The sequence below is a fragment of the Hypanus sabinus genome, chromosome 9 (assembly GCF_030144855.1).
Source record: "Hypanus sabinus isolate sHypSab1 chromosome 9, sHypSab1.hap1, whole genome shotgun sequence".
NCBI lineage: Eukaryota > Metazoa > Chordata > Chondrichthyes > Myliobatiformes > Dasyatidae > Hypanus > Hypanus sabinus.
The window spans coordinates 107987569-108005657 of record NC_082714.1 but is presented as its reverse complement, the minus strand read 5'-3'; the positions used below and the strand labels follow the sequence as shown (position 1 = coordinate 108005657).

Here is an 18089-nt window from a genome sequence, read left to right as displayed (position 1 = left end):
GTCTGTTTGGGTCAATGGTACACGGGAACACGAGGTGGAGAACTGAATGTGTAAGAGATGAAACTTTGCTTGTTATTTTGGTGAGACGGAGCCACAGTTGCAAAGGACGCCAGAGTGGGGGCATTATACTCGCTCAGGGAGTTGCACGCGTTTTGTGAGTGTGATGCAAAGGAATAGAGCAGGCATCATGAGTACAGGCGCTCAAAATTGGCAAATTGCGGAGAACATACTGTGGAGCGAAGTTAAGGTGGTGCTAAACGGCGACACCTTTGTTTTCATCTTCGGAAACAGCTCTATTTCCATCTATAATATCTTCATTTTTCCCTTTCAGGGCTTCATTGAAGACCCTGACCTGGAGCTACATGGTGACTTTGCTTCTTTGCAGGAATGGGACCTGTTCCCAGGGTTTCAGCACTCCGAGGGTTCGGCCTGAGAGTCCGGCTTGGATTTGGAAGCCTAGGATCTCAGGGCTCTGGAGACGGGTGGATCGAGGGGCGGTGTCACGGCAGGAAACCCGTGTGTCATCGTGGGAGTTGGAAAATCTGCTACTGTGGGCCCAAAGACCTGGGATCTTTGTAATCTTCAAGCACAGAGCTCGAAAAAAGCAACGTAACAGACTGTGTCAACACTGTAAACCAGAAACTTGTTTGTTATGTCTCCCTGCTCACTGGGAAAATGGAGACACCTCCTCCTCCCTTATTAGGGAGAGAGAGACCCTGTGGTATGTCGAATACCGGGTGAAACGCAAAGTCTTTGGGGTAACTCCGGGTCTGTGTCTTTCTATTGCTTTACTCATGTGCTGGATGACGGTGCTGATGCTTGCTTTTTTTTTGCCGGTGGGGTGGGGCTTGGTGCTTGCTGCCACTTACACGCCAGAGGGGGGAACTTTGGGGGTCTTAACGTTTAACTGTCATTCATTCTTTGGGGCACTTCTGTTTCCGTGGATGTCACCGACAGCAGAAGGGCAGGGATTCAGCACTGGCAGCTGACACAAGCAGCGAGTCTGAAACAGAGGTGGCACCAATGAAAGTGAAAGCTCGCCAGCAAGGGGAGATAGGGAGCAGGGAGGAAATGAGTGCCGGCAGACATCACTGCAAAAAGGCAGGAGAGGAACAAGAGGCAAGTGTGCAGGAAGAAATGATGGAAGCCAGTTTAGGAAAATTATGCTAAGAGTTGGAGGCAGAAGAGACGAAGAAATGGAGGAGAAAGGGGGCAAAGAAGGAAGTAGATGGGAGTTGGACACACCGGGAAGGAGGAGTCATGGTACCACCAAGTATTAGGCAGCTAATACTGAAGATATATCATGGGGTGATGCACCAGGGAAGGCAGAGCATGATCATGACCCTCCAGAGGGCTGGTGGTGGCCAGAGGTAGACCCCTCACTGGGGGTTTATTTCCTGCACTCTCTTTAAACTTGATGTGTTAGCTGGAAATGTCAGTACATTACCGCGTGACTTTTTTAAAAGTGAAAAAGAGGGAAGAGAAGCGAAGGGGAAATGGAGAGGTAAGTGAAAGTCAAGAGAGGAAGGGAGGGAGAAGGAGGAACAGAGTGGAGACTTTGAGATGGAAAGGGGGCATCAGGGTGAGGAAGGAGGAAGAGAAAGCGGAATACTGCACAATTCACACCTTGTCGAGACGAAGGAACAGTTCCGCCCCCCGGCCGCCGCCCTCCAATCAGAGACCGGGAAACGAGCTCACATGACCTGTGGGATTTCTCCGGATCGCGTGACGGCGGGGAAGAGGCAAGCGATACGGTTGGGATTATCGCCATCCGAGCTGAGTCCGGGACGAGGGAGGATAATATGGAGAGGGAAGAGAGAAGGGGAAGTGGGATTTACGCCTTCCCTGCAGTTCGGGTCTCAGGGTGAGCTCCGCCTCCCTCCAATCAGAGAGCGGGAAACGAGCTCACATGACCTGCCGGAGTTTTCCGGACCACGTGACGGCGGGGAGGGGGAAGCGATACGGTTTGAGCCATCGGCAGCCGGTTGCTGTGCTGTGGCTCAGGACGGTACCGTGGGCGACTACCTGGACAGAGGTGGGGTGAGAGGTTGGGGCATCCCCAAGGGCGGTTGAGGGAGTGAAGCCGGTGCCGTGGGAGGTGGTGCAAGTGACCGGGTGGGGGGGGGGGGTGTTCACGGATACTCGCGGTTTCGCAGACCCTGGGAATCTTGAGCAAGAACCACAAAATGCTGGAGGACCTCAGCAAACTGGGCAGTATTTCCCAAGTGGAGGGGGAAGTAGTTGTGACTAGGTGCTGAATCCTTTCTGTTGGTTTGCGGGTGTGTGGTGAGCACGAAGTTTCTCACTTTGGGAAAGGTTGGGGGGGTGGGGGGGAAGGTGCCCTGTCGCTGTGGGAGCTGCAGCTCATCTCCAGCCCTTGGACCAACTTTCTGTATTGCTTCTTGGAGTAACTTCCCTAACGCAGTGAATGTTCTGATTTGATCCAGTGGCTGTTGAATGTTAAAATGAGTCTCAGTCTGTTTTCAGATGAACATTGTAAGGTCTCATGACAGCAAACTGAGGAAATATTTCCATGTTCCAGCACATAATTCTCTGTAACTTCCACCATCTCTAACGGGATCCCACCACCAAGCACATCTCCCCCCCCCCCCCCTCCACTTTCTGCAGGGATCGATCCCTAGGCGACTCCTTTATTTATTCATTCATCTCTCCCCACTGATCCCCCTCCTGGCACTTATCCTTACAAGCGGAACAAGTCCCTGCACCTCCCTCACTACCATTCAGGGCCCCAAACAGACCTTCCTTCACCTGTGAGCCGTTGTAACCGGTGCTCCCGCTGTGGCCTCTTGTATACAGTATTGGTGAGACCCGACGTAAATTGGGAGACAGCGTCGCCGAGTTCTAAGCTCCGTGCTCCAGAAGAAGCGGGATCTCCCGGTGGTCATCCATTTTAATTTCCCTTCCCATTCCGACGTGTCAGTCCGTGACCTCTAATGCCGCGATGAGGCCAGCGGAGCAACACCTTGCATTCAGTCTGGGTATTTTCCAACCTGATTGCATGAACATCGATTTTTCAAACTTAGGGAATGCACACCCCTCCCCCCCTTTACCATTCCCCTCCCTCACCTTATCTTCTTACCTGCCCATCACCTCCCTCTGGTGCTCCTCTCCCTTCCCTTTCTTCCATGGCCCTCTACCCTCTCCTTTCAGATCTCCCCTTCTCCAGCCCTGTATCTTTCAGTCAACTTCCCAGCCCTTTACTTCCCCCTTCCCCTCCCCATTTCACCTATCACTTTGTGTCTTCCTCCCCTCTCTTGCCTCTGCCCCCTTTAACTCTAACTCCTCTTGTTTTTCTCCAGTCTCCATGAAGGGTTTGGGCCTGAAACATCGACTGTACTCTTTTCCTTAGATGCTGCCTGGCCTGCTGAGTTCCTCCGGCATTTTGTGTGTGGTGCTTGGATTTCCAACATCTACAGATTTCCTCTTGTTTGTGATTGAATATTTCCATAGTTCCCTTGAATGATCTGACTCAACAGCAGGAGCAGAGCATTCTTTTCCAGCTTTAAACTTTATCACTGATACCAGCTCTTTTATTTTTGCCCTGGGCAGATGGTTCCTCTTCTGGTTTTGATTCTGGTAGTTCAAGTCTTTGTTGCTGAATCCGCTCCAGCTGAGGATGAGGTTACTTACCTCCCAGGTCTCGCCAAGCAATCCAGCTTCAGACAATACTCAGGCTACCTCAATACGTCTGAGAATAAATACCTCCACTACTGGTGAGTGACTCATGATCTTGCATCATTACTGTTTTCACTCTGAATTCTGGTTTATTTGTAACAGATCAAATATAACGTGGAACATGCAAGGCCACTACGGGGGGGGGGGGGGGGGGGGGGGGGGGGGAGGAAGTAAGGCAGAATTTTAATTTTAGATGGTGCGAGAGTGAGGCATGGTGTCGGGGTGTTCTGGGACTTACATAAAATCACTAAGTCACTTAGCGTTTAATTAGGAGGGCAAATGTTTTAATTCAAGAGCATTTAAATATTAGAGGTTGGGTGCCCCCTTCCATTTCCATGAAACTCTGTATTTCCTGCATCTGAAATTTTTGTGTACAGCTTCCCTCAGCTCCAGATGACATTACAGCCTTGCTGTAAAATTGGAGCCTAATTCCAGAGGTGAGATAAGCATGAGTGCCTGTGACATTAATGTGGCATTTGATTGAGGGTTGCATGAGGGTCAATACATGCCAATGGTGGAATCGTAGCTCCCCTCAAGGAAGTTGGGTGTGGCTGGTGGTCAATTATCCCATCTGAGCACATCACAGCACAAGTCCCTCAAGACGGTCTCTTTGGCCCCGCTTCCTCAGTGATTGTCTTTCCATTGAAAGGTCATTAGTAGGGTTGTTTGCTGCTAGTTGCAGAGTTTCACTCCAAAACAAAGCCATCTACCTTTGTCCAATGTGGATGACATTTTGACACGGGCTGATAAGTGACAAATAACGTCTGTGGTATGATAGTGCAAGGCAATGGCCATCTCCGACAAGGGACATGGTAATATCATTGAGTGCCAAGTCCCCCATCGTAAAAGTCTTGGGATTGGCATTAACATGAAGCACAACTGGACCTACTGCCACACATTCACAGCTGCCTGCCTCCCTCCCTCCCTCCCTCAGCAGATCAGGCAGCATCTATGGAAGGAAATAAACTGCTTGTGTTTTGAGTCAAGACCCTTCACCGGGACTGGAGAGGATAGGTAATGGGGTGAAAGGTTAACCAGAGTGGAGAGTGGAAAGAGAAGAAAGTGGAGGGTGCTTGGTGTTGCACAGTGAATCCTGCCTCGGTGCACCATGATGGCGGAGTTTGCCATCCGCGGTCCTTGACAGTGACACAAATGGAGAATGTGTTAAAAAGATGGTTGAGCAGGGTAGTTGGGAAGTATTTGTGTTAGTCTTTGGCCAGCCTGGGTTTCGAGTCTATGGGTAGTTCTGGTTGCCCTACTGCAAAAATTATATCATTAAACTGGTAGGGTTGCAAAAAAGGCTTGAGAGAACGTCACTGGGCTTAGACAGTGTGTGCTATAAGGAGAGACTGATTAGATTGGGACTTTTTCCCTTGGAGCCGAGGAGACTAAAAGGGTAATCATACACTGTAGTGGCTTATAAATTCACAAGGGGATTAGGTAAGGTGAATTGCCACAGTGGTTTTCCCTGGGGTAGGAAAGTCACAGGTTTAAAGTGATCCTCTTCTGCAGCCTCTCCAAAGCCTCAAAACCCTCACTGTACTGTAGTGACCGGAACTTTATGCAATACTCCGAACGTGGATTAACCAGATTATAAAGCTGCAACATAACCTCTTGACTTCGGAACTCAATGTCTCCACTAATAAAAGCAAACATTCCGTCAGCAGCTTTAACTATCATATTGAGCTATACAGCCACTTTCAACAAGCTATGAACTTAGCTCCCAAGATCTCTGTGCTCAGCAGCACTGTCAAGAATCTTGACCCTAGCAGTGTATTGTCTCCTTGCATTTGTCCTATCAAGGTGCAACACCTCACGTTTATCTGGGATAAACTCCATCGGCTGTATCTGCAACTTAACCATATTGTGTTGTATTCTTTGCCACCGATCTCAGAATCATCTGCAAACTTGCCAACCCACCCATGCACCCAGTCCTCAGTGGTGAGCATAATTGTATCCATGATGAAATTGGCTGAATCCACCACTTCTTTCTACTCAGAATCCCCTTCTACAAGCTGACAAATTGAAGCAGGCATGGGCAGTTCGCCCAATTGAACCCAGTTGTTTAATAAGTTCATGAGTGTCACTTTTCTTCCTTTGGAAGAAAAAGTTTCACTTTGCCAGCTTTAAATGACTGACCCTCTAATTTTGTGAAGGCACATCTGGGATAAAACATAGTGTTTATTGTGTACTAATCCAGTGTTAGTGCATTGAAACAGTTCAGCAGAGGTTCACTAGACTTGTACTTGGAATGGGTGGGTTGTCTTATAAGGAAAAATTAGAGGGAGTTGATTACAAGAATTACAGGGAATTGACTAATGCATTCAGGACCCTGGGGGTGTTTTAAGACATGCAACAAAATACTTTCTCCATGAGTAGAACGTCTTTAGAACTCTCTCCCTCAAAGCTGAGCCTTTGAATATGTTTAAGGCAAATAAATACTTGGTAAGCAGGAGTAAACTATAATGTGGAATTCAGATCTGCCATGAACTCATTAAATGTTAAATAGTCTTGGGCAGAATAGCCTACTCCTAATTCATGTGGGTGTATTTTCCTACAAAGAATCATCCAGTCAGCATCAGCCTATCAAGGCCCCACATGATTTCAGTGTTTCTTTTATGCTACTAAATTAAACATTGCTTAATGCTTCTCCAAGGAAAACTGACTTGTAGTTATTGGACTCGTAACCTTCTCTAAACTGATTCCGGTGTAGTTAAATGCTTAAGTAAGGGGTATGCAGTACCCTTAAGTATTTCTCACAGTTGTGGTCTTTTTAAAGAGTGATAAAGCTACACTGGGAGCAGTTTAGAGAATGTTCACTTTGTCCATTGCTAGGGAAGAGGACGCTATGGGAGGAATACTGAGCCTGTACTCACTCTTGTTTAGAAGATCTTTTTGAAGCAAAAGATTTTGAGACATAACAGGGAAAATGCTGAGTGGATATTTCCGTCAGGTGACAATCCAAAATTCGTGAGCTTACTTTTAAAATAAAGTTGGTGGCTTAGTTTATGATAGATGGGGGAATTGTTTTTAGACCATAATACATGGGAGCAAAAATTAGGCCATTTGAGTCTGCTCCATTCTATTATGCTAATTTATTATCCCTCTCTACCCTGTAATCTTGGACACCCTTAGTAATCAAGAACCTATCAACTTTCACTTTAAATATACCCGAAGACTTGGCCAACACAGCCATCTTTGGTGAAGAATTCTACAGAATCACCACTGTCTGGCTAAAGAAATGCCTCTGATCTTTGATCCAGGGGACGTCCCTCATTTCTGAGGCTGTGCCCTCTGATCCTGGATTCCCCCCCCCTCCCCCCCACTATAGGAAGCATCCACTCTACATACCTTCTATCTAGAATGTTTATATAGACTTCACAAACTTTGGCCTGAAACCTTGACTGTACTTTTTTTTCCACAGATGCTGCCTGGCCTGCTGAGTTCCTCTAGTATTTTGTGTGTGTTGCTAGATTTCCAGCATCTGCAGATTTTCTCTTTTTTTTTGTGATTTGATTACCACTCTGGAAGTCTCATCCAGTTGCTGTCCCATCTCAGCCACTGAAGCTTGTAACTCCTCCAGAGTTGTCATAGGTCTCTTGGTGGCCTCTCTCACTAGTCCCCTTCTTGCATGGTCATTCTGTTTTTGAGGATGGCCTGCTCTAGGCAGATTTACAGCTGTGCCACATTTTTTCCATGTTTTGATTAAATTTAACTAATCCAAGGGATATTCAGTGACTTGGAAATTTACTTGTATCCATCTCCTGACTTGTGCTTTAAAGTAACCTTTCTGCAGAGTTGCTTGGAGTGTTCTTTGTCTTCATGGTGTAGTTTTACCCAGGATACTGACTCCAACAGTTGGACCTTCCAGATACAGGTGTATTTTTACTGTAATCAATTGAAACACCTTGTCTGCACATGGTGATAGCCATTAATTAGTTATGTGACTTCCGAAACCATTTGGCTGCACCAGTGATAATTTGGTGTGTTATATTAAAGGAAGGTGAATAATTATGCAATCAATTATTTTGTTTTATATTTGTAATTAATTTAGATCACTTTGTAGAGATCTGCTCTCACTGTGATGTGAAAGAGACTTTTTCAGTTGATTAGTGTCAAAAAAAGCCAGATTAAATCCACTGTGATTCAATGTTGTAAAACAAAACATGAAAACTTCCGGGGGGGGGGGGGGGGTGAAAACTTTATAGGCACTGTAACTATAATTTATGATCTTGCCAAAAGCCAGAAATTTAGTAACAGGCATTCTTCGTTTTCCCATCCTCATTGTGGCCTATTTCTCGTCCTGTGTTGAAAAGATATAAAACCTTGAGAATGCCTACCACCAGACTTAAGGACAACTTCTGTTCTGCTGTTCACAAGATGCTTGAATCAACCTTATCACTTAGTCACTTGATCTACCTTATTGTAGCCCTTGCATTTTATTTGTCTACCTGCACTGTACACTTTCTGTAATTAATAACGTATGCTGCATTCTGTTTTTATCCTCTCGTGCTACCTTGATGTAGTTATGTATGGAATGATCTATCTCCATGGCATGCAAACAATAATTTTTCACTGTATCATTGTCCACATGACAAAAATAAACTAAATGCCCATTACTTTTGTATGTTTATCCAAGTTCAGTCATCTCTAATGGTTGTTGATTTTGCCCTGCAGGTTTGTGGAGTCTCAGGGGCATCCTGAGCATGATCCTGTGGTGCTCTGGCTGAACGGAGGCCCTGGCTGTAGCTCTTTAGATGGACTTCTAACCGAACATGGCCCCTTCTTGGTAAAGAGAATTTGGCAACTACTGTTCGATCTGATTTTTTTTTATGTGTAGTAATTTGGCTTGCTGCTCAGGACTTTAAGGCTTGGCCTGTTTCGATAAATGCTTCTGTATTATAATTCTGTGGAGATGCCACAAATAGACTTGATAGCCTTGAAGGGGGTTGGCTAGAGTGAATAACCAAGTTGAAACAGAAGTTAGGGAATGGAAGTTGTGCCTCCTCCAAGGCTTGAAAGAACTTGTGTGTGAGGTGCACTTGATGTTGCTCTACGTGGCATGGGTAAGGTACCCTGCACCTGTGGACTGAGGGGATCACTCGGGTTCTCCCCTTCATCTGGGGATCCAAAATGGGTTGGAATGTGTTCATAAAGTGCGGAAGCTGCCCTTGCTCACTGAGTCAGAAGAATTTTTTTCAGTCACCGTTCACAATGTGCAGGTGTAGCAGCTGCTTTATCTAAAGGCCCCTGGAGAACAAGAAAATAAATAGCAAGATAACCACGTAGACACAATTTAAGGATAAATGTTAGCCGGACACCAAGGATTCCTCTACAGATCCTTCACAGTCTGTGGGCCAAACAGAGCCACAGTTCAAGGTGACCGCACTTCATATGGTATTAAACTCCTTTAATAAGATGGTGGCGCACAAATCTAAATTTTGCCAGTGGGAATTGCAACCTATGGCCTATTAAGTGCAAGTGCTAAATAATGGTGTTCACTTTGCAGATCCAACCTGATGGAAAGACACTTTTATACAATCCTTACTCCTGGAACAAGGTATGTAACCCTTTTTGCAACATCTGACCAGTTCTCAGGAGCAAATTCCTTAATAAATAACTATACATAATAACTTCTCTTTAGCACCTTAACAACTCAAAGTAACCCAGGAGGATTGTCAAACAAATATCAGCAACTAATCATGTAAGGTGATACTGGAGTTGAACATGGAAAATAGTCACCAGATTAAGGAGCATTTATGGAAAGGAGTAGTCAATGTTTCAGGCGGGTAATCTTTCATTAAGTGGGCAAGTTAAAGTTTTAAAACCCAGGAGAAAGATGAAGCACTGGTAGGGGATTGTTCAGGACAAGAGGGAAGGTATACAACAGGATGGAAGGCTGATTTTAAATAACAAAAGGAATGATGGTGCGAGGAACTGGGGATAATGTAGTACGTAAAGACACATCATATGCTCAGCAATGCAGCACAGATACAAGCCCTTCAGCCCAATGAGACCAAGGCGTCCGTCCAATTGGTCCCAATATCCTGTATTCAGCTCACATCCCTCTGGGCCACACCCCTCCATGCACTTACTCTAATGCTGCTTGGGTGATGCTAGTATACCTGTCTCAATCAGTTCTTCTGGCAGCTTGTTCTGTTATGTGGTGGGCAACAATGAATATAGAATTGAGTCAGGTTTTATAAACAAACAAACATTTATTAAACTCTGCTCAACAAAAGTGAAAAGTAAAAACAAATGACTAACTTAACCGGAAGTTAACTGCTATATGGCAATTTGCCAAATAGCCAAACTCTGGAATAGTTCTTAAAGTGGTAAATTCAAAAGTCCAAGTGACTTGTACAGTCAGTAAGGAGAGACTTCCCTGAAAACTGATTTCTTCCAAGACGTGACATTACTGCTGATCCTAGCCGGGAGATGCCTTGTCCAAAGGATTCACGATGAAGGAAATAAAACAGCTTAAAGGAACTGACTGGAGGGTGAACACTGCACAACCCTTCCTGATCTTGCAGGGTTATCTCAGATACAAGCCACTATTCCTGAATGAAGATTCAATAAGGTCGATCCTTTATTAAACCACCGAATGGCTCCGACTTTACTCAATCCTTCGGGTTCCTGTACTGTGGTGAAGCCTTCACTCTCCAACACTAGACTGTAGAGGTAAAACCAAGGTGCATCAAACAAAAACTGGCAGCGATTGGCGAAACTGCCGGCACAATGGTTTTGCACCTTACAATAGAAAGTAAAAACTCCACTTTAAAACGAAACCGCATCATGAGACGAACAGGCAGCAAAACTAACAAACTAGCCACGTGACAACAGGATTCCCCTTGTATACCTATTGGAATATGCCATCACGTGACCTCCCACTGGTGGGAAAATTGCATCACCCCACCATCACAAGACCATTGCATCATGCTCACAAGATACTCAATTACATCATGGTCATGAGACAGTCACAAGATCCCCACGGGGTATGTAACAGTTCCATATGCTCACCACCCTGTGTATAGAAAAAGATGCCTATCAGCTCCTTTTCCCCTCTCACACTAAACTTGTGCCCTAAGTTTTGGACTCCCTGTGCTGGGGACAAACTTGTTCACTTTATTTATGCCTCTCATAATTTTAAGCATTGTTGTAAAGTCACCCCTCGTTCTGCTAAGATCTAAAGAATAAAAATCTAGCCTGGCCAACCTCTCTCTACAATTGAGGCCCTTTAGTCCTGGCAATTGAAACTGCATGCAGTACTCCCAAGTCAACCTTGCCAACGACTTGTACAACTGCAACAAAATGTTCCAGCCCTATACTGAGTGCCCTGAATGATGAAGGCCAATGTGCTAACCACCCTCTCTATCTGTCACACTATTTTTAACTAGCTATGTACTTATACTCCCAAGTCCCTCAGTTCCATTATACTGCCTAGTGCCTTGCCGTTCAAAGTACAAGACTTATTTTAGTTGGACTTCCAAAAATGTGTCACTTTACACTTGTCTTTTTTAAAATCCATTTGCTACACCTCATTCCACAGCTCTAACTGATCAAGGTGTAATCTACAATAACCTTACTCACTTATCAACAACAGCTCCTAATTTTGTGCGTTCGGCAAACTTACTGATCAATGGTGTACATTCGGATCCAAGTTATTTGTATAAATAACAAGGAACCCAAACAGACCCCAGCAGCACACCACTAGCCACTGACCTCTGTTCAGAGAAACAACCTTCATCCAGCATCCTTTGCTCTTTGCCTCTGAACCAATCTAACTAGCTCTCCCTGGATTCCATGATACCTACCCTTGATGTCCTGGATACCACAGAGGCTAGTGTCCATGATGGAGCAGACTGAATTTACAACTCTGCAGATTATTTCGATCCTGTGCAATGGCCTCCCTCTTTTCTCTCTTCCTCCCCCACCCTATACCAGATGGTGATTCAGCCAGTTAAGATGCTCTCCATGGTACATCCTGCTGTAAGAATATGAGAGTGTCTTTGGTGACATATCAAATCTCCTCAAACTCCTAATGAAATATAGGCACTGTCGTGGTTCTTTGTAGCTGCATTGATAAAGTTGGGTCCAGGTTAGATCCTCAGAGATATTAACACCCAGGAACTTGAAACTGCTCACTCTCTCCACTTCTGATCCCTCGATGAGGACTGATGTGTGTTCCCTCATCTTACCCTTTCTAAAGTCCACAGTCAGTTTTTTGGTCTTGCTGGTGTTGAGTGCAAGATTGTTGCTGCAACACCACTCCACTAGCTGATGATCTATCTCACTCCTGTAGGCCCTCTCATCTCCATCTGAAATTCTGTCAACAATTGTATTACCAGCAAATTTATAGACGCTCCCCCCTTCTAAACTACAGAGAGCAGCGAGGTTTTGTGAAATCCAGCAAGTTTTACTGTAATTTATGTAGTATTAAAAGATTTAACCACCAGCTTTTACACTTTGCAACTGTTCTAATCTTACAGTTATAAAATAACTTATTTCAGATTGCAAATATGATATACCTTGAGTCACCAGCAGGGGTCGGATTTTCCTACGATGAGAACAAGAAATACCGTACCAATGATTCTGAGGTGAGATGGTTTTGTTTGCGTGATTGTTAGGGACTGCATTTGGCTATCAATAAGTTTGTCTCCGTGGGGAAGACTAGTTATTACCCATTCCTGTTTGCATTGATTGTAAGAGTGTTGACCCAGCAAGTCTTAAAGGTCAAGCTGTTCCCCTGACATGCTGCTCTTGTCCTTCTCGTGTTGCAGATAGGGAATGAGATGCGAGGTAGTTGATGAGATGGTGAGGTATTCTGCTGTCACTGTATGTCAGTAGTGGAGGGTTGCTGACCAAGGGAGCGTACTAAGTTAATGGTTTGATCAGTTTTGAGTTTTTGTATCCATCAGGGTTGTTTAATGTCATTTCCAGTACACAGGAGTAGAGGGAATAAAATATTTGTTACTCTGGATCTGATGTAATGCTAAACAACACAAGGTAAAGAAGACAATAATGAAAAAACCACAATAAATATATTAATTAGATAGCTTGTATACCTTGGTTGTATGCCTGTAGAGTGATGAAGTGACTGACAGGAAATGATGAAGTAGTGGTGTCGTAGATTGGTTCTGTTGGTAAGCATATTGGCGAGAGTCCAATGTGGCAGGAATGAAGTTTTTGATGTACCAGCCGTTCAAAGCGCCAGGATAATTGGTGTCAGGGCCACCAGGTGATAGTTGTTTAGTTCTGAGGGTGCAGAGTTCTTTGGTACAGAGTTGGTAGTGACTGACTTGGAGTTTGTGGGGGCAGCAGCTTGGATGAGTGAAGTGTTCCATGAAGATGTTGTTGAGCTGGTGTGCACGCTCCCTGAGTACTCAGCCTGATGTTGTCTGGCCCAGCCACCTTGTGGAGGGTGATTCTCCAGAGTCGTCCTCATATCTGCTGCAATATGTTTTTGAGGTTTTTCCTTGCATAGTCAGTAAAGCTCTTGTTGCCTAACTATGTACACTAGGGATTGTCTGTTATCGGACAGGTCTTTCTGACTATTTTGAACATGGACGGTCCCAAGATTTTTTTTCCTCAGGCTGCTCTGAGAGCTATTCTGTCGCCAGTCTTGAAGGTAGTGTCCTGGGTTTTAGTAGGGAGCGTACCTCAGCGTTCAGCCAGAGCTTCTAGTTTAACAATGACCATCCAGGGGAAATTTATATTCATTTCATCTCTCCAAAGTACTGAGGTTGTCAGCAATGTATGCCTACTTCCCTTTTGTAGCTATAGTGTTGTGAAAGCTGCCCTATTCAGTTTCTGGTCAGTGGTTCAAAATGGTCATGATCTTGGACTTTCAGTGCTGAGTCTTGTTGCAGTTTGTCCCAAGTCTTATGGTCAGTTTGCTAGATGAGGATTCTTTCCAGGTCTTGCTTTATTATTGTATGGTATTATATGATTTCAGACACTGGAGTCCTTTCCATTTTCTATTACCAATCTGTTGCAGTAATCGCTGGCTATCGAGGTTGCAAACACTTGGTATACATCCGCTTCCAGATCAAGCTATAGCAAGATCTGTAGCTCAATAGACATATAAACATTGAGTTCTGATTGGCATGAATTTTCCATTGAGATTTGGAACAAAAGTATAATCTTTTACTTGCTGTGTAGTCCATTTCCTTGCGTGAGAATGAGATTGGCTGATAATCACATTTTCATGGTATTTACTGCTTTTAAACTTTGTTCTTGCACCCTTTTTCTCCTCTTCCAGGTTTCATTCAATAACTACCTTGCCCTGAAAGAATTCTTCCGACTTTTCCCAGAATACAAGAAGAATGAATTCTTTATCACTGGAGAGAGTTATGGAGGATTCTATGTACCAACTCTAGCAGAGAGAGTCATGTCTGACGAGGAAATTAATTTTAAGGTGGGTGCTGAAAAATTACATTGTTCATAATGGGGGAAATAGTTGGTAAATTAGAATTGGTTTATTATTGTCACATGTATGGTGAAAATCTTGTCTTGGAGACTTCGTACAGGTCAAATCATTGCACGATACGATTGAGGCAGAACAAGGGAAGCCTAATAATGCAGAATAATGTGTAACAGCTGCAGAGAAAGAAACAAGGTGCAAGATCGAATATAAGATCAGGAGTCCATTTTATTATAGTAGGGAACTGTTTAACAATCTTAACAGCTGGGTAGAAGCTGTCCTTGAGCCTAGCAGGGAATGCTTTAAGACCAGAGCATCTTCTACCTGATGGAAAAGGGAAGGAGAGAGAATGTCTGAGGCAGAACCGATAGAAGGGAAGCTGTGTTCCATGATGTACTGAACCGTCTACTGTAGTTTCTTCCAGTCATGTGCAAAGCATTTGCCATACCAAACCAGATAGGATGCTTAATCCAGCAGCAGCTGGGAAGGATGCCCGCTGTTGGAGGTTATTAATTTTTTTTCTCTGATGATATGGACCGGAGCGTTGACATTTTTAAATCTTCACAACTTCTGCTTGACCCGAACATTTCTGGCATTTTGTGTTTATTTCACTGTCTTCAGATCTGCAGTATTTTACCTGTGAATCCCAGCTAGCTAGGTACATGTGTTGTATGTTAATCAGATGGGGGAAAGAAAGGATGAGGCACAACCATCGCATAGTGGTTAGCGCAACACTCTCACAGCTTGGGCCACAGAGCTCAGAGATCAATTCTGGCTCTATCTGCAGGGAGTTTATATGTTCTCCATGTGACCTTGTGGGTTTCCTCCCACAGTCCAAATACATACTGGTTAGTGGGTTAATTGGTCATTGTAAATTGTCCTGTGATTTTTAAACATTTTTTAGTTTACTGTCTGTTATGCCCTTGGCGTTTAGGACAACAACGCAGGTCATCCATCTGTCTGTCCTTGGCCATCTTCTCAATTGTGCCCGAGGTGTGTTTCAGAGTCCACGTTTCTACCTCTGGTAGGGTGCCAAGTTGTCTTTGGTCTCCTGTGTTTCCCCTGCTCTTCGAAGGTCTAAGAGTGCTTCTTGATGATGGGGTTGGCCCCTCTTCTCATCACATGCCCAATCCATCTCCAACATTGTACATTGTCTGGTGATTAGGCTAGGATTAAATACAGGTTGCAGGGTTTGATGGGCTGGAAGGGGCTGTTCCACACTATATCACAAAATAAATAAAAGTAGAGATACTGGAAATCTTCCTTGCCCATCTGATTCCAGACTGAGGCAGCATAGTAACTCTCATATGTACTGCTTTTTATGTTAAATGAATATTTCATTGCCCCCTCGAGTAAAAGTGGTGTTTTCCCCATTGTCCTGACTTTTCCCTCTATCAAATTTACTCAAGTATATGACCTGATCATTGTCTCACTACAGTTTATGGCATCTCTTTTGCATTTCCATCATTATAGTAGTTCAAGAATTTCTTAGTCAGCAAAACACTTTGGGGGAATACCAGAGGGGATATTGGGTCTTTGCACTTCAGAATGATGAGGGGAAACTCAAAGATTTCATTGCATTTTGCCTTTGTAAGGAACATTTGGATTTGCTGAATGCTCCATTGGATTGATGCAGGAGCAGTAACAACTGTAAATCCAAATCCCAACATGGAACAATGAGACCAAGTATAGCAAAAAGACATTGTGGATTATTGCCTTTGCCCAGTGACTTGCATGTGGCTCCAAACCAAGAGTACATAGTTGATTAATGTCCTCAGTATGCAGGAGTGGGAAATAAAAGTTAGTTTGGCTGCTGTAGTCTATCTCACAAAAACAAATATAGAATTTAAATTGTTACCTTGCTCTATATAGCATAACAACTGAATAATGGTGAGGATAAGCACTGCTATAACTACTGGATTAGGGGTGAAGGAACCAGTGCAGCAGCTATTGCCTGAGCTAACAATATATTTACAGTCAAACTTCAGGTCTGGTGGTTTTAATGTTCTGGATTGATGTCACCCAGGGAGAATCAGAGGTAGCTGTTTGGTTTCTACAGGAGGAATTTATTCAGAATTAGCTTTTTCATAAGTGTTGTGCTGGTATATAATTTTAGGTTGTAAATCCTTGGGTTTAAAAATAGAGGGGGGTTCTAATTGAAGTATTTAAAACTTTGAAAAGATTTGGGTAGTAGATACATATTTATTTCCTATGGTTCAAATAGTTTGAAGAAGTCTGCATCAAAATACTGTCAGGAAACATCTTTTTGCATATGGCATAGCAAATTTCTGGAACTTTCTCCTTGAAACCATTGACTTTTAAATTTTAAATCTCGGATTTTTGTTCAGTAAAGGTGCAGTTATCTTACTGGACCAAAGTAGGGTTTGAACAGTGATCTGATGGAATGGTGTCTGACTGCTTTATTTCAGGGAATGGCCGTTGGAAATGGATTGTCTAGTTTTGAGTACAATGATGACTCTTTGGTTTACTTTGCATATTACCACGGGCTATTTAAAACTTCGTAAGTACTAACAACTCATTATCTCTGCGACATTCCTGTGACAGTGCTTTTTTGGATTAAGTTTACCGAACCCTCGTAGAGTTGATCACCAAAGCAGTACTTTATCAGTCAATTCTCCAAAGGCACATGTTCAAGCAATTATAACAGCTTATAAAAAGTTTGTTATAGACATTGTTACAAATTTTAGGTTCAGGTTGATGAATATTTGTTTAAAATGCATGTGTGTTCATAGCATTTATCAGTTTGTGAGATGTAAATTTTGTTTCATACATCACTAAATGAAAACAAAATGTCATGATTGCAGCTTAAAGAACTAAAATCTGAATGGCATCACTTTTTTGATTTCTTTACAATTAGGCAGTTGTTCACTGACTTTAACCCGCAGCAGAATTGGAAAATAGTTGGGAGAGTAGAGGAGATAAAAGGGTAGGAAATTGAGGAAGGACTGTGCTGGACTCTTTTGTCTCATGAATAAAAATGTGTGGAGGGGCATTGTGGATGTTCAGTGCTGAAGAATGCTCAGAAGAGAAGCAATGCCACCTCAGCGAAGAAGGGAAGCCACACAATTAGTTAAATAATTACAGCTGAGGCCCGTGGGTTGCAAAGAATGCAAAAGGACATTTACTTATGGACACTCGATTCGCAGAGGGGAAGCAAGAAGACCACTTTGTAGGCGGGCAGCTGAAACAAAACGCAACAACAGGGCTGAGGATAAATACCTCTAATGTTAACTGGAGGAAGTTAGTGTAGGGGAGGCAGAATACTTCAGTGTGTTCCATCTGTGTTTTTAAACAAAATATGGCAGATATGAGGAGTAAGAAATATTGCTGTTGTAAACAATGAGAAGATGAGTGATTTGCCATGTTGTGGGAGAAAAATTATAAATTGTTGCTATGAATGAAACAACCTGAGCAATTAAAAGAAGCAAGGAATGAAATAGTGGAGAAGCTTCATGATCTGATATTTTAGTTGTCTTATGACAAGACTGTACCCGTAAAGGTGCTCTAAATTTAAAGACAATACAATTGTTTTTGTTTGAGGAAAGAAGCTGTATGACATGAAAATCATCACCCAGTATTTTACTGGGAGTGGGGTTATTTATACTGACGTAACTATCTACAAAAATGGGCACCTACTCTAATGCAGTTTCCCACCTCTTCACCTAGGTCTTAAGAAATCTAAATGGTAATATTTTAAAAGGCGAAATAGATTGTTTATAGGTCTGATTGTTGGCAAATGAATGGGAAACAAAAATTGGATGGTATAACATGCTATTTAGGAAAGTGTGAATTGATTACTGTGTTTCCCCCAAGATGCATTGTATGATTATTGGAGCTATCACATTCACCATGACGAGGATTCAACTAGAAATGCCATGCAGATATTCAGAGTGGCATTAAAATATTGGTGTTATTTCTCTTCTTTTTGGCATGCTGGTGAACAGTAACA

At 43.4% G+C, this 18089-nt stretch overlaps 1 protein-coding gene across 2 annotated transcripts in view; it reads left to right on the top strand.

Moving 5' to 3' along the window:
- The first annotated feature begins 1729 nt into the window (after positions 1–1729).
- The window catches only part of ctsa (cathepsin A), a 35215-nt gene continuing 18855 nt past the window's right edge, over positions 1730–18089 (top strand). Inside the window, exons 1-7 of one of the 2 annotated variants that reach the window (XM_059980386.1) lie at positions 1730–1864; positions 3571–3734; positions 8374–8485; positions 9206–9256; positions 12207–12293; positions 13958–14113; positions 16549–16640. In XM_059980386.1, coding sequence (XP_059836369.1) covers positions 3571–3734; positions 8374–8485; positions 9206–9256; positions 12207–12293; positions 13958–14113; positions 16549–16640 — 662 coding nt within the window. In that variant the 5' untranslated portion in view covers positions 1730–1864. The other variant, XM_059980385.1, reaches the window with a different exon arrangement.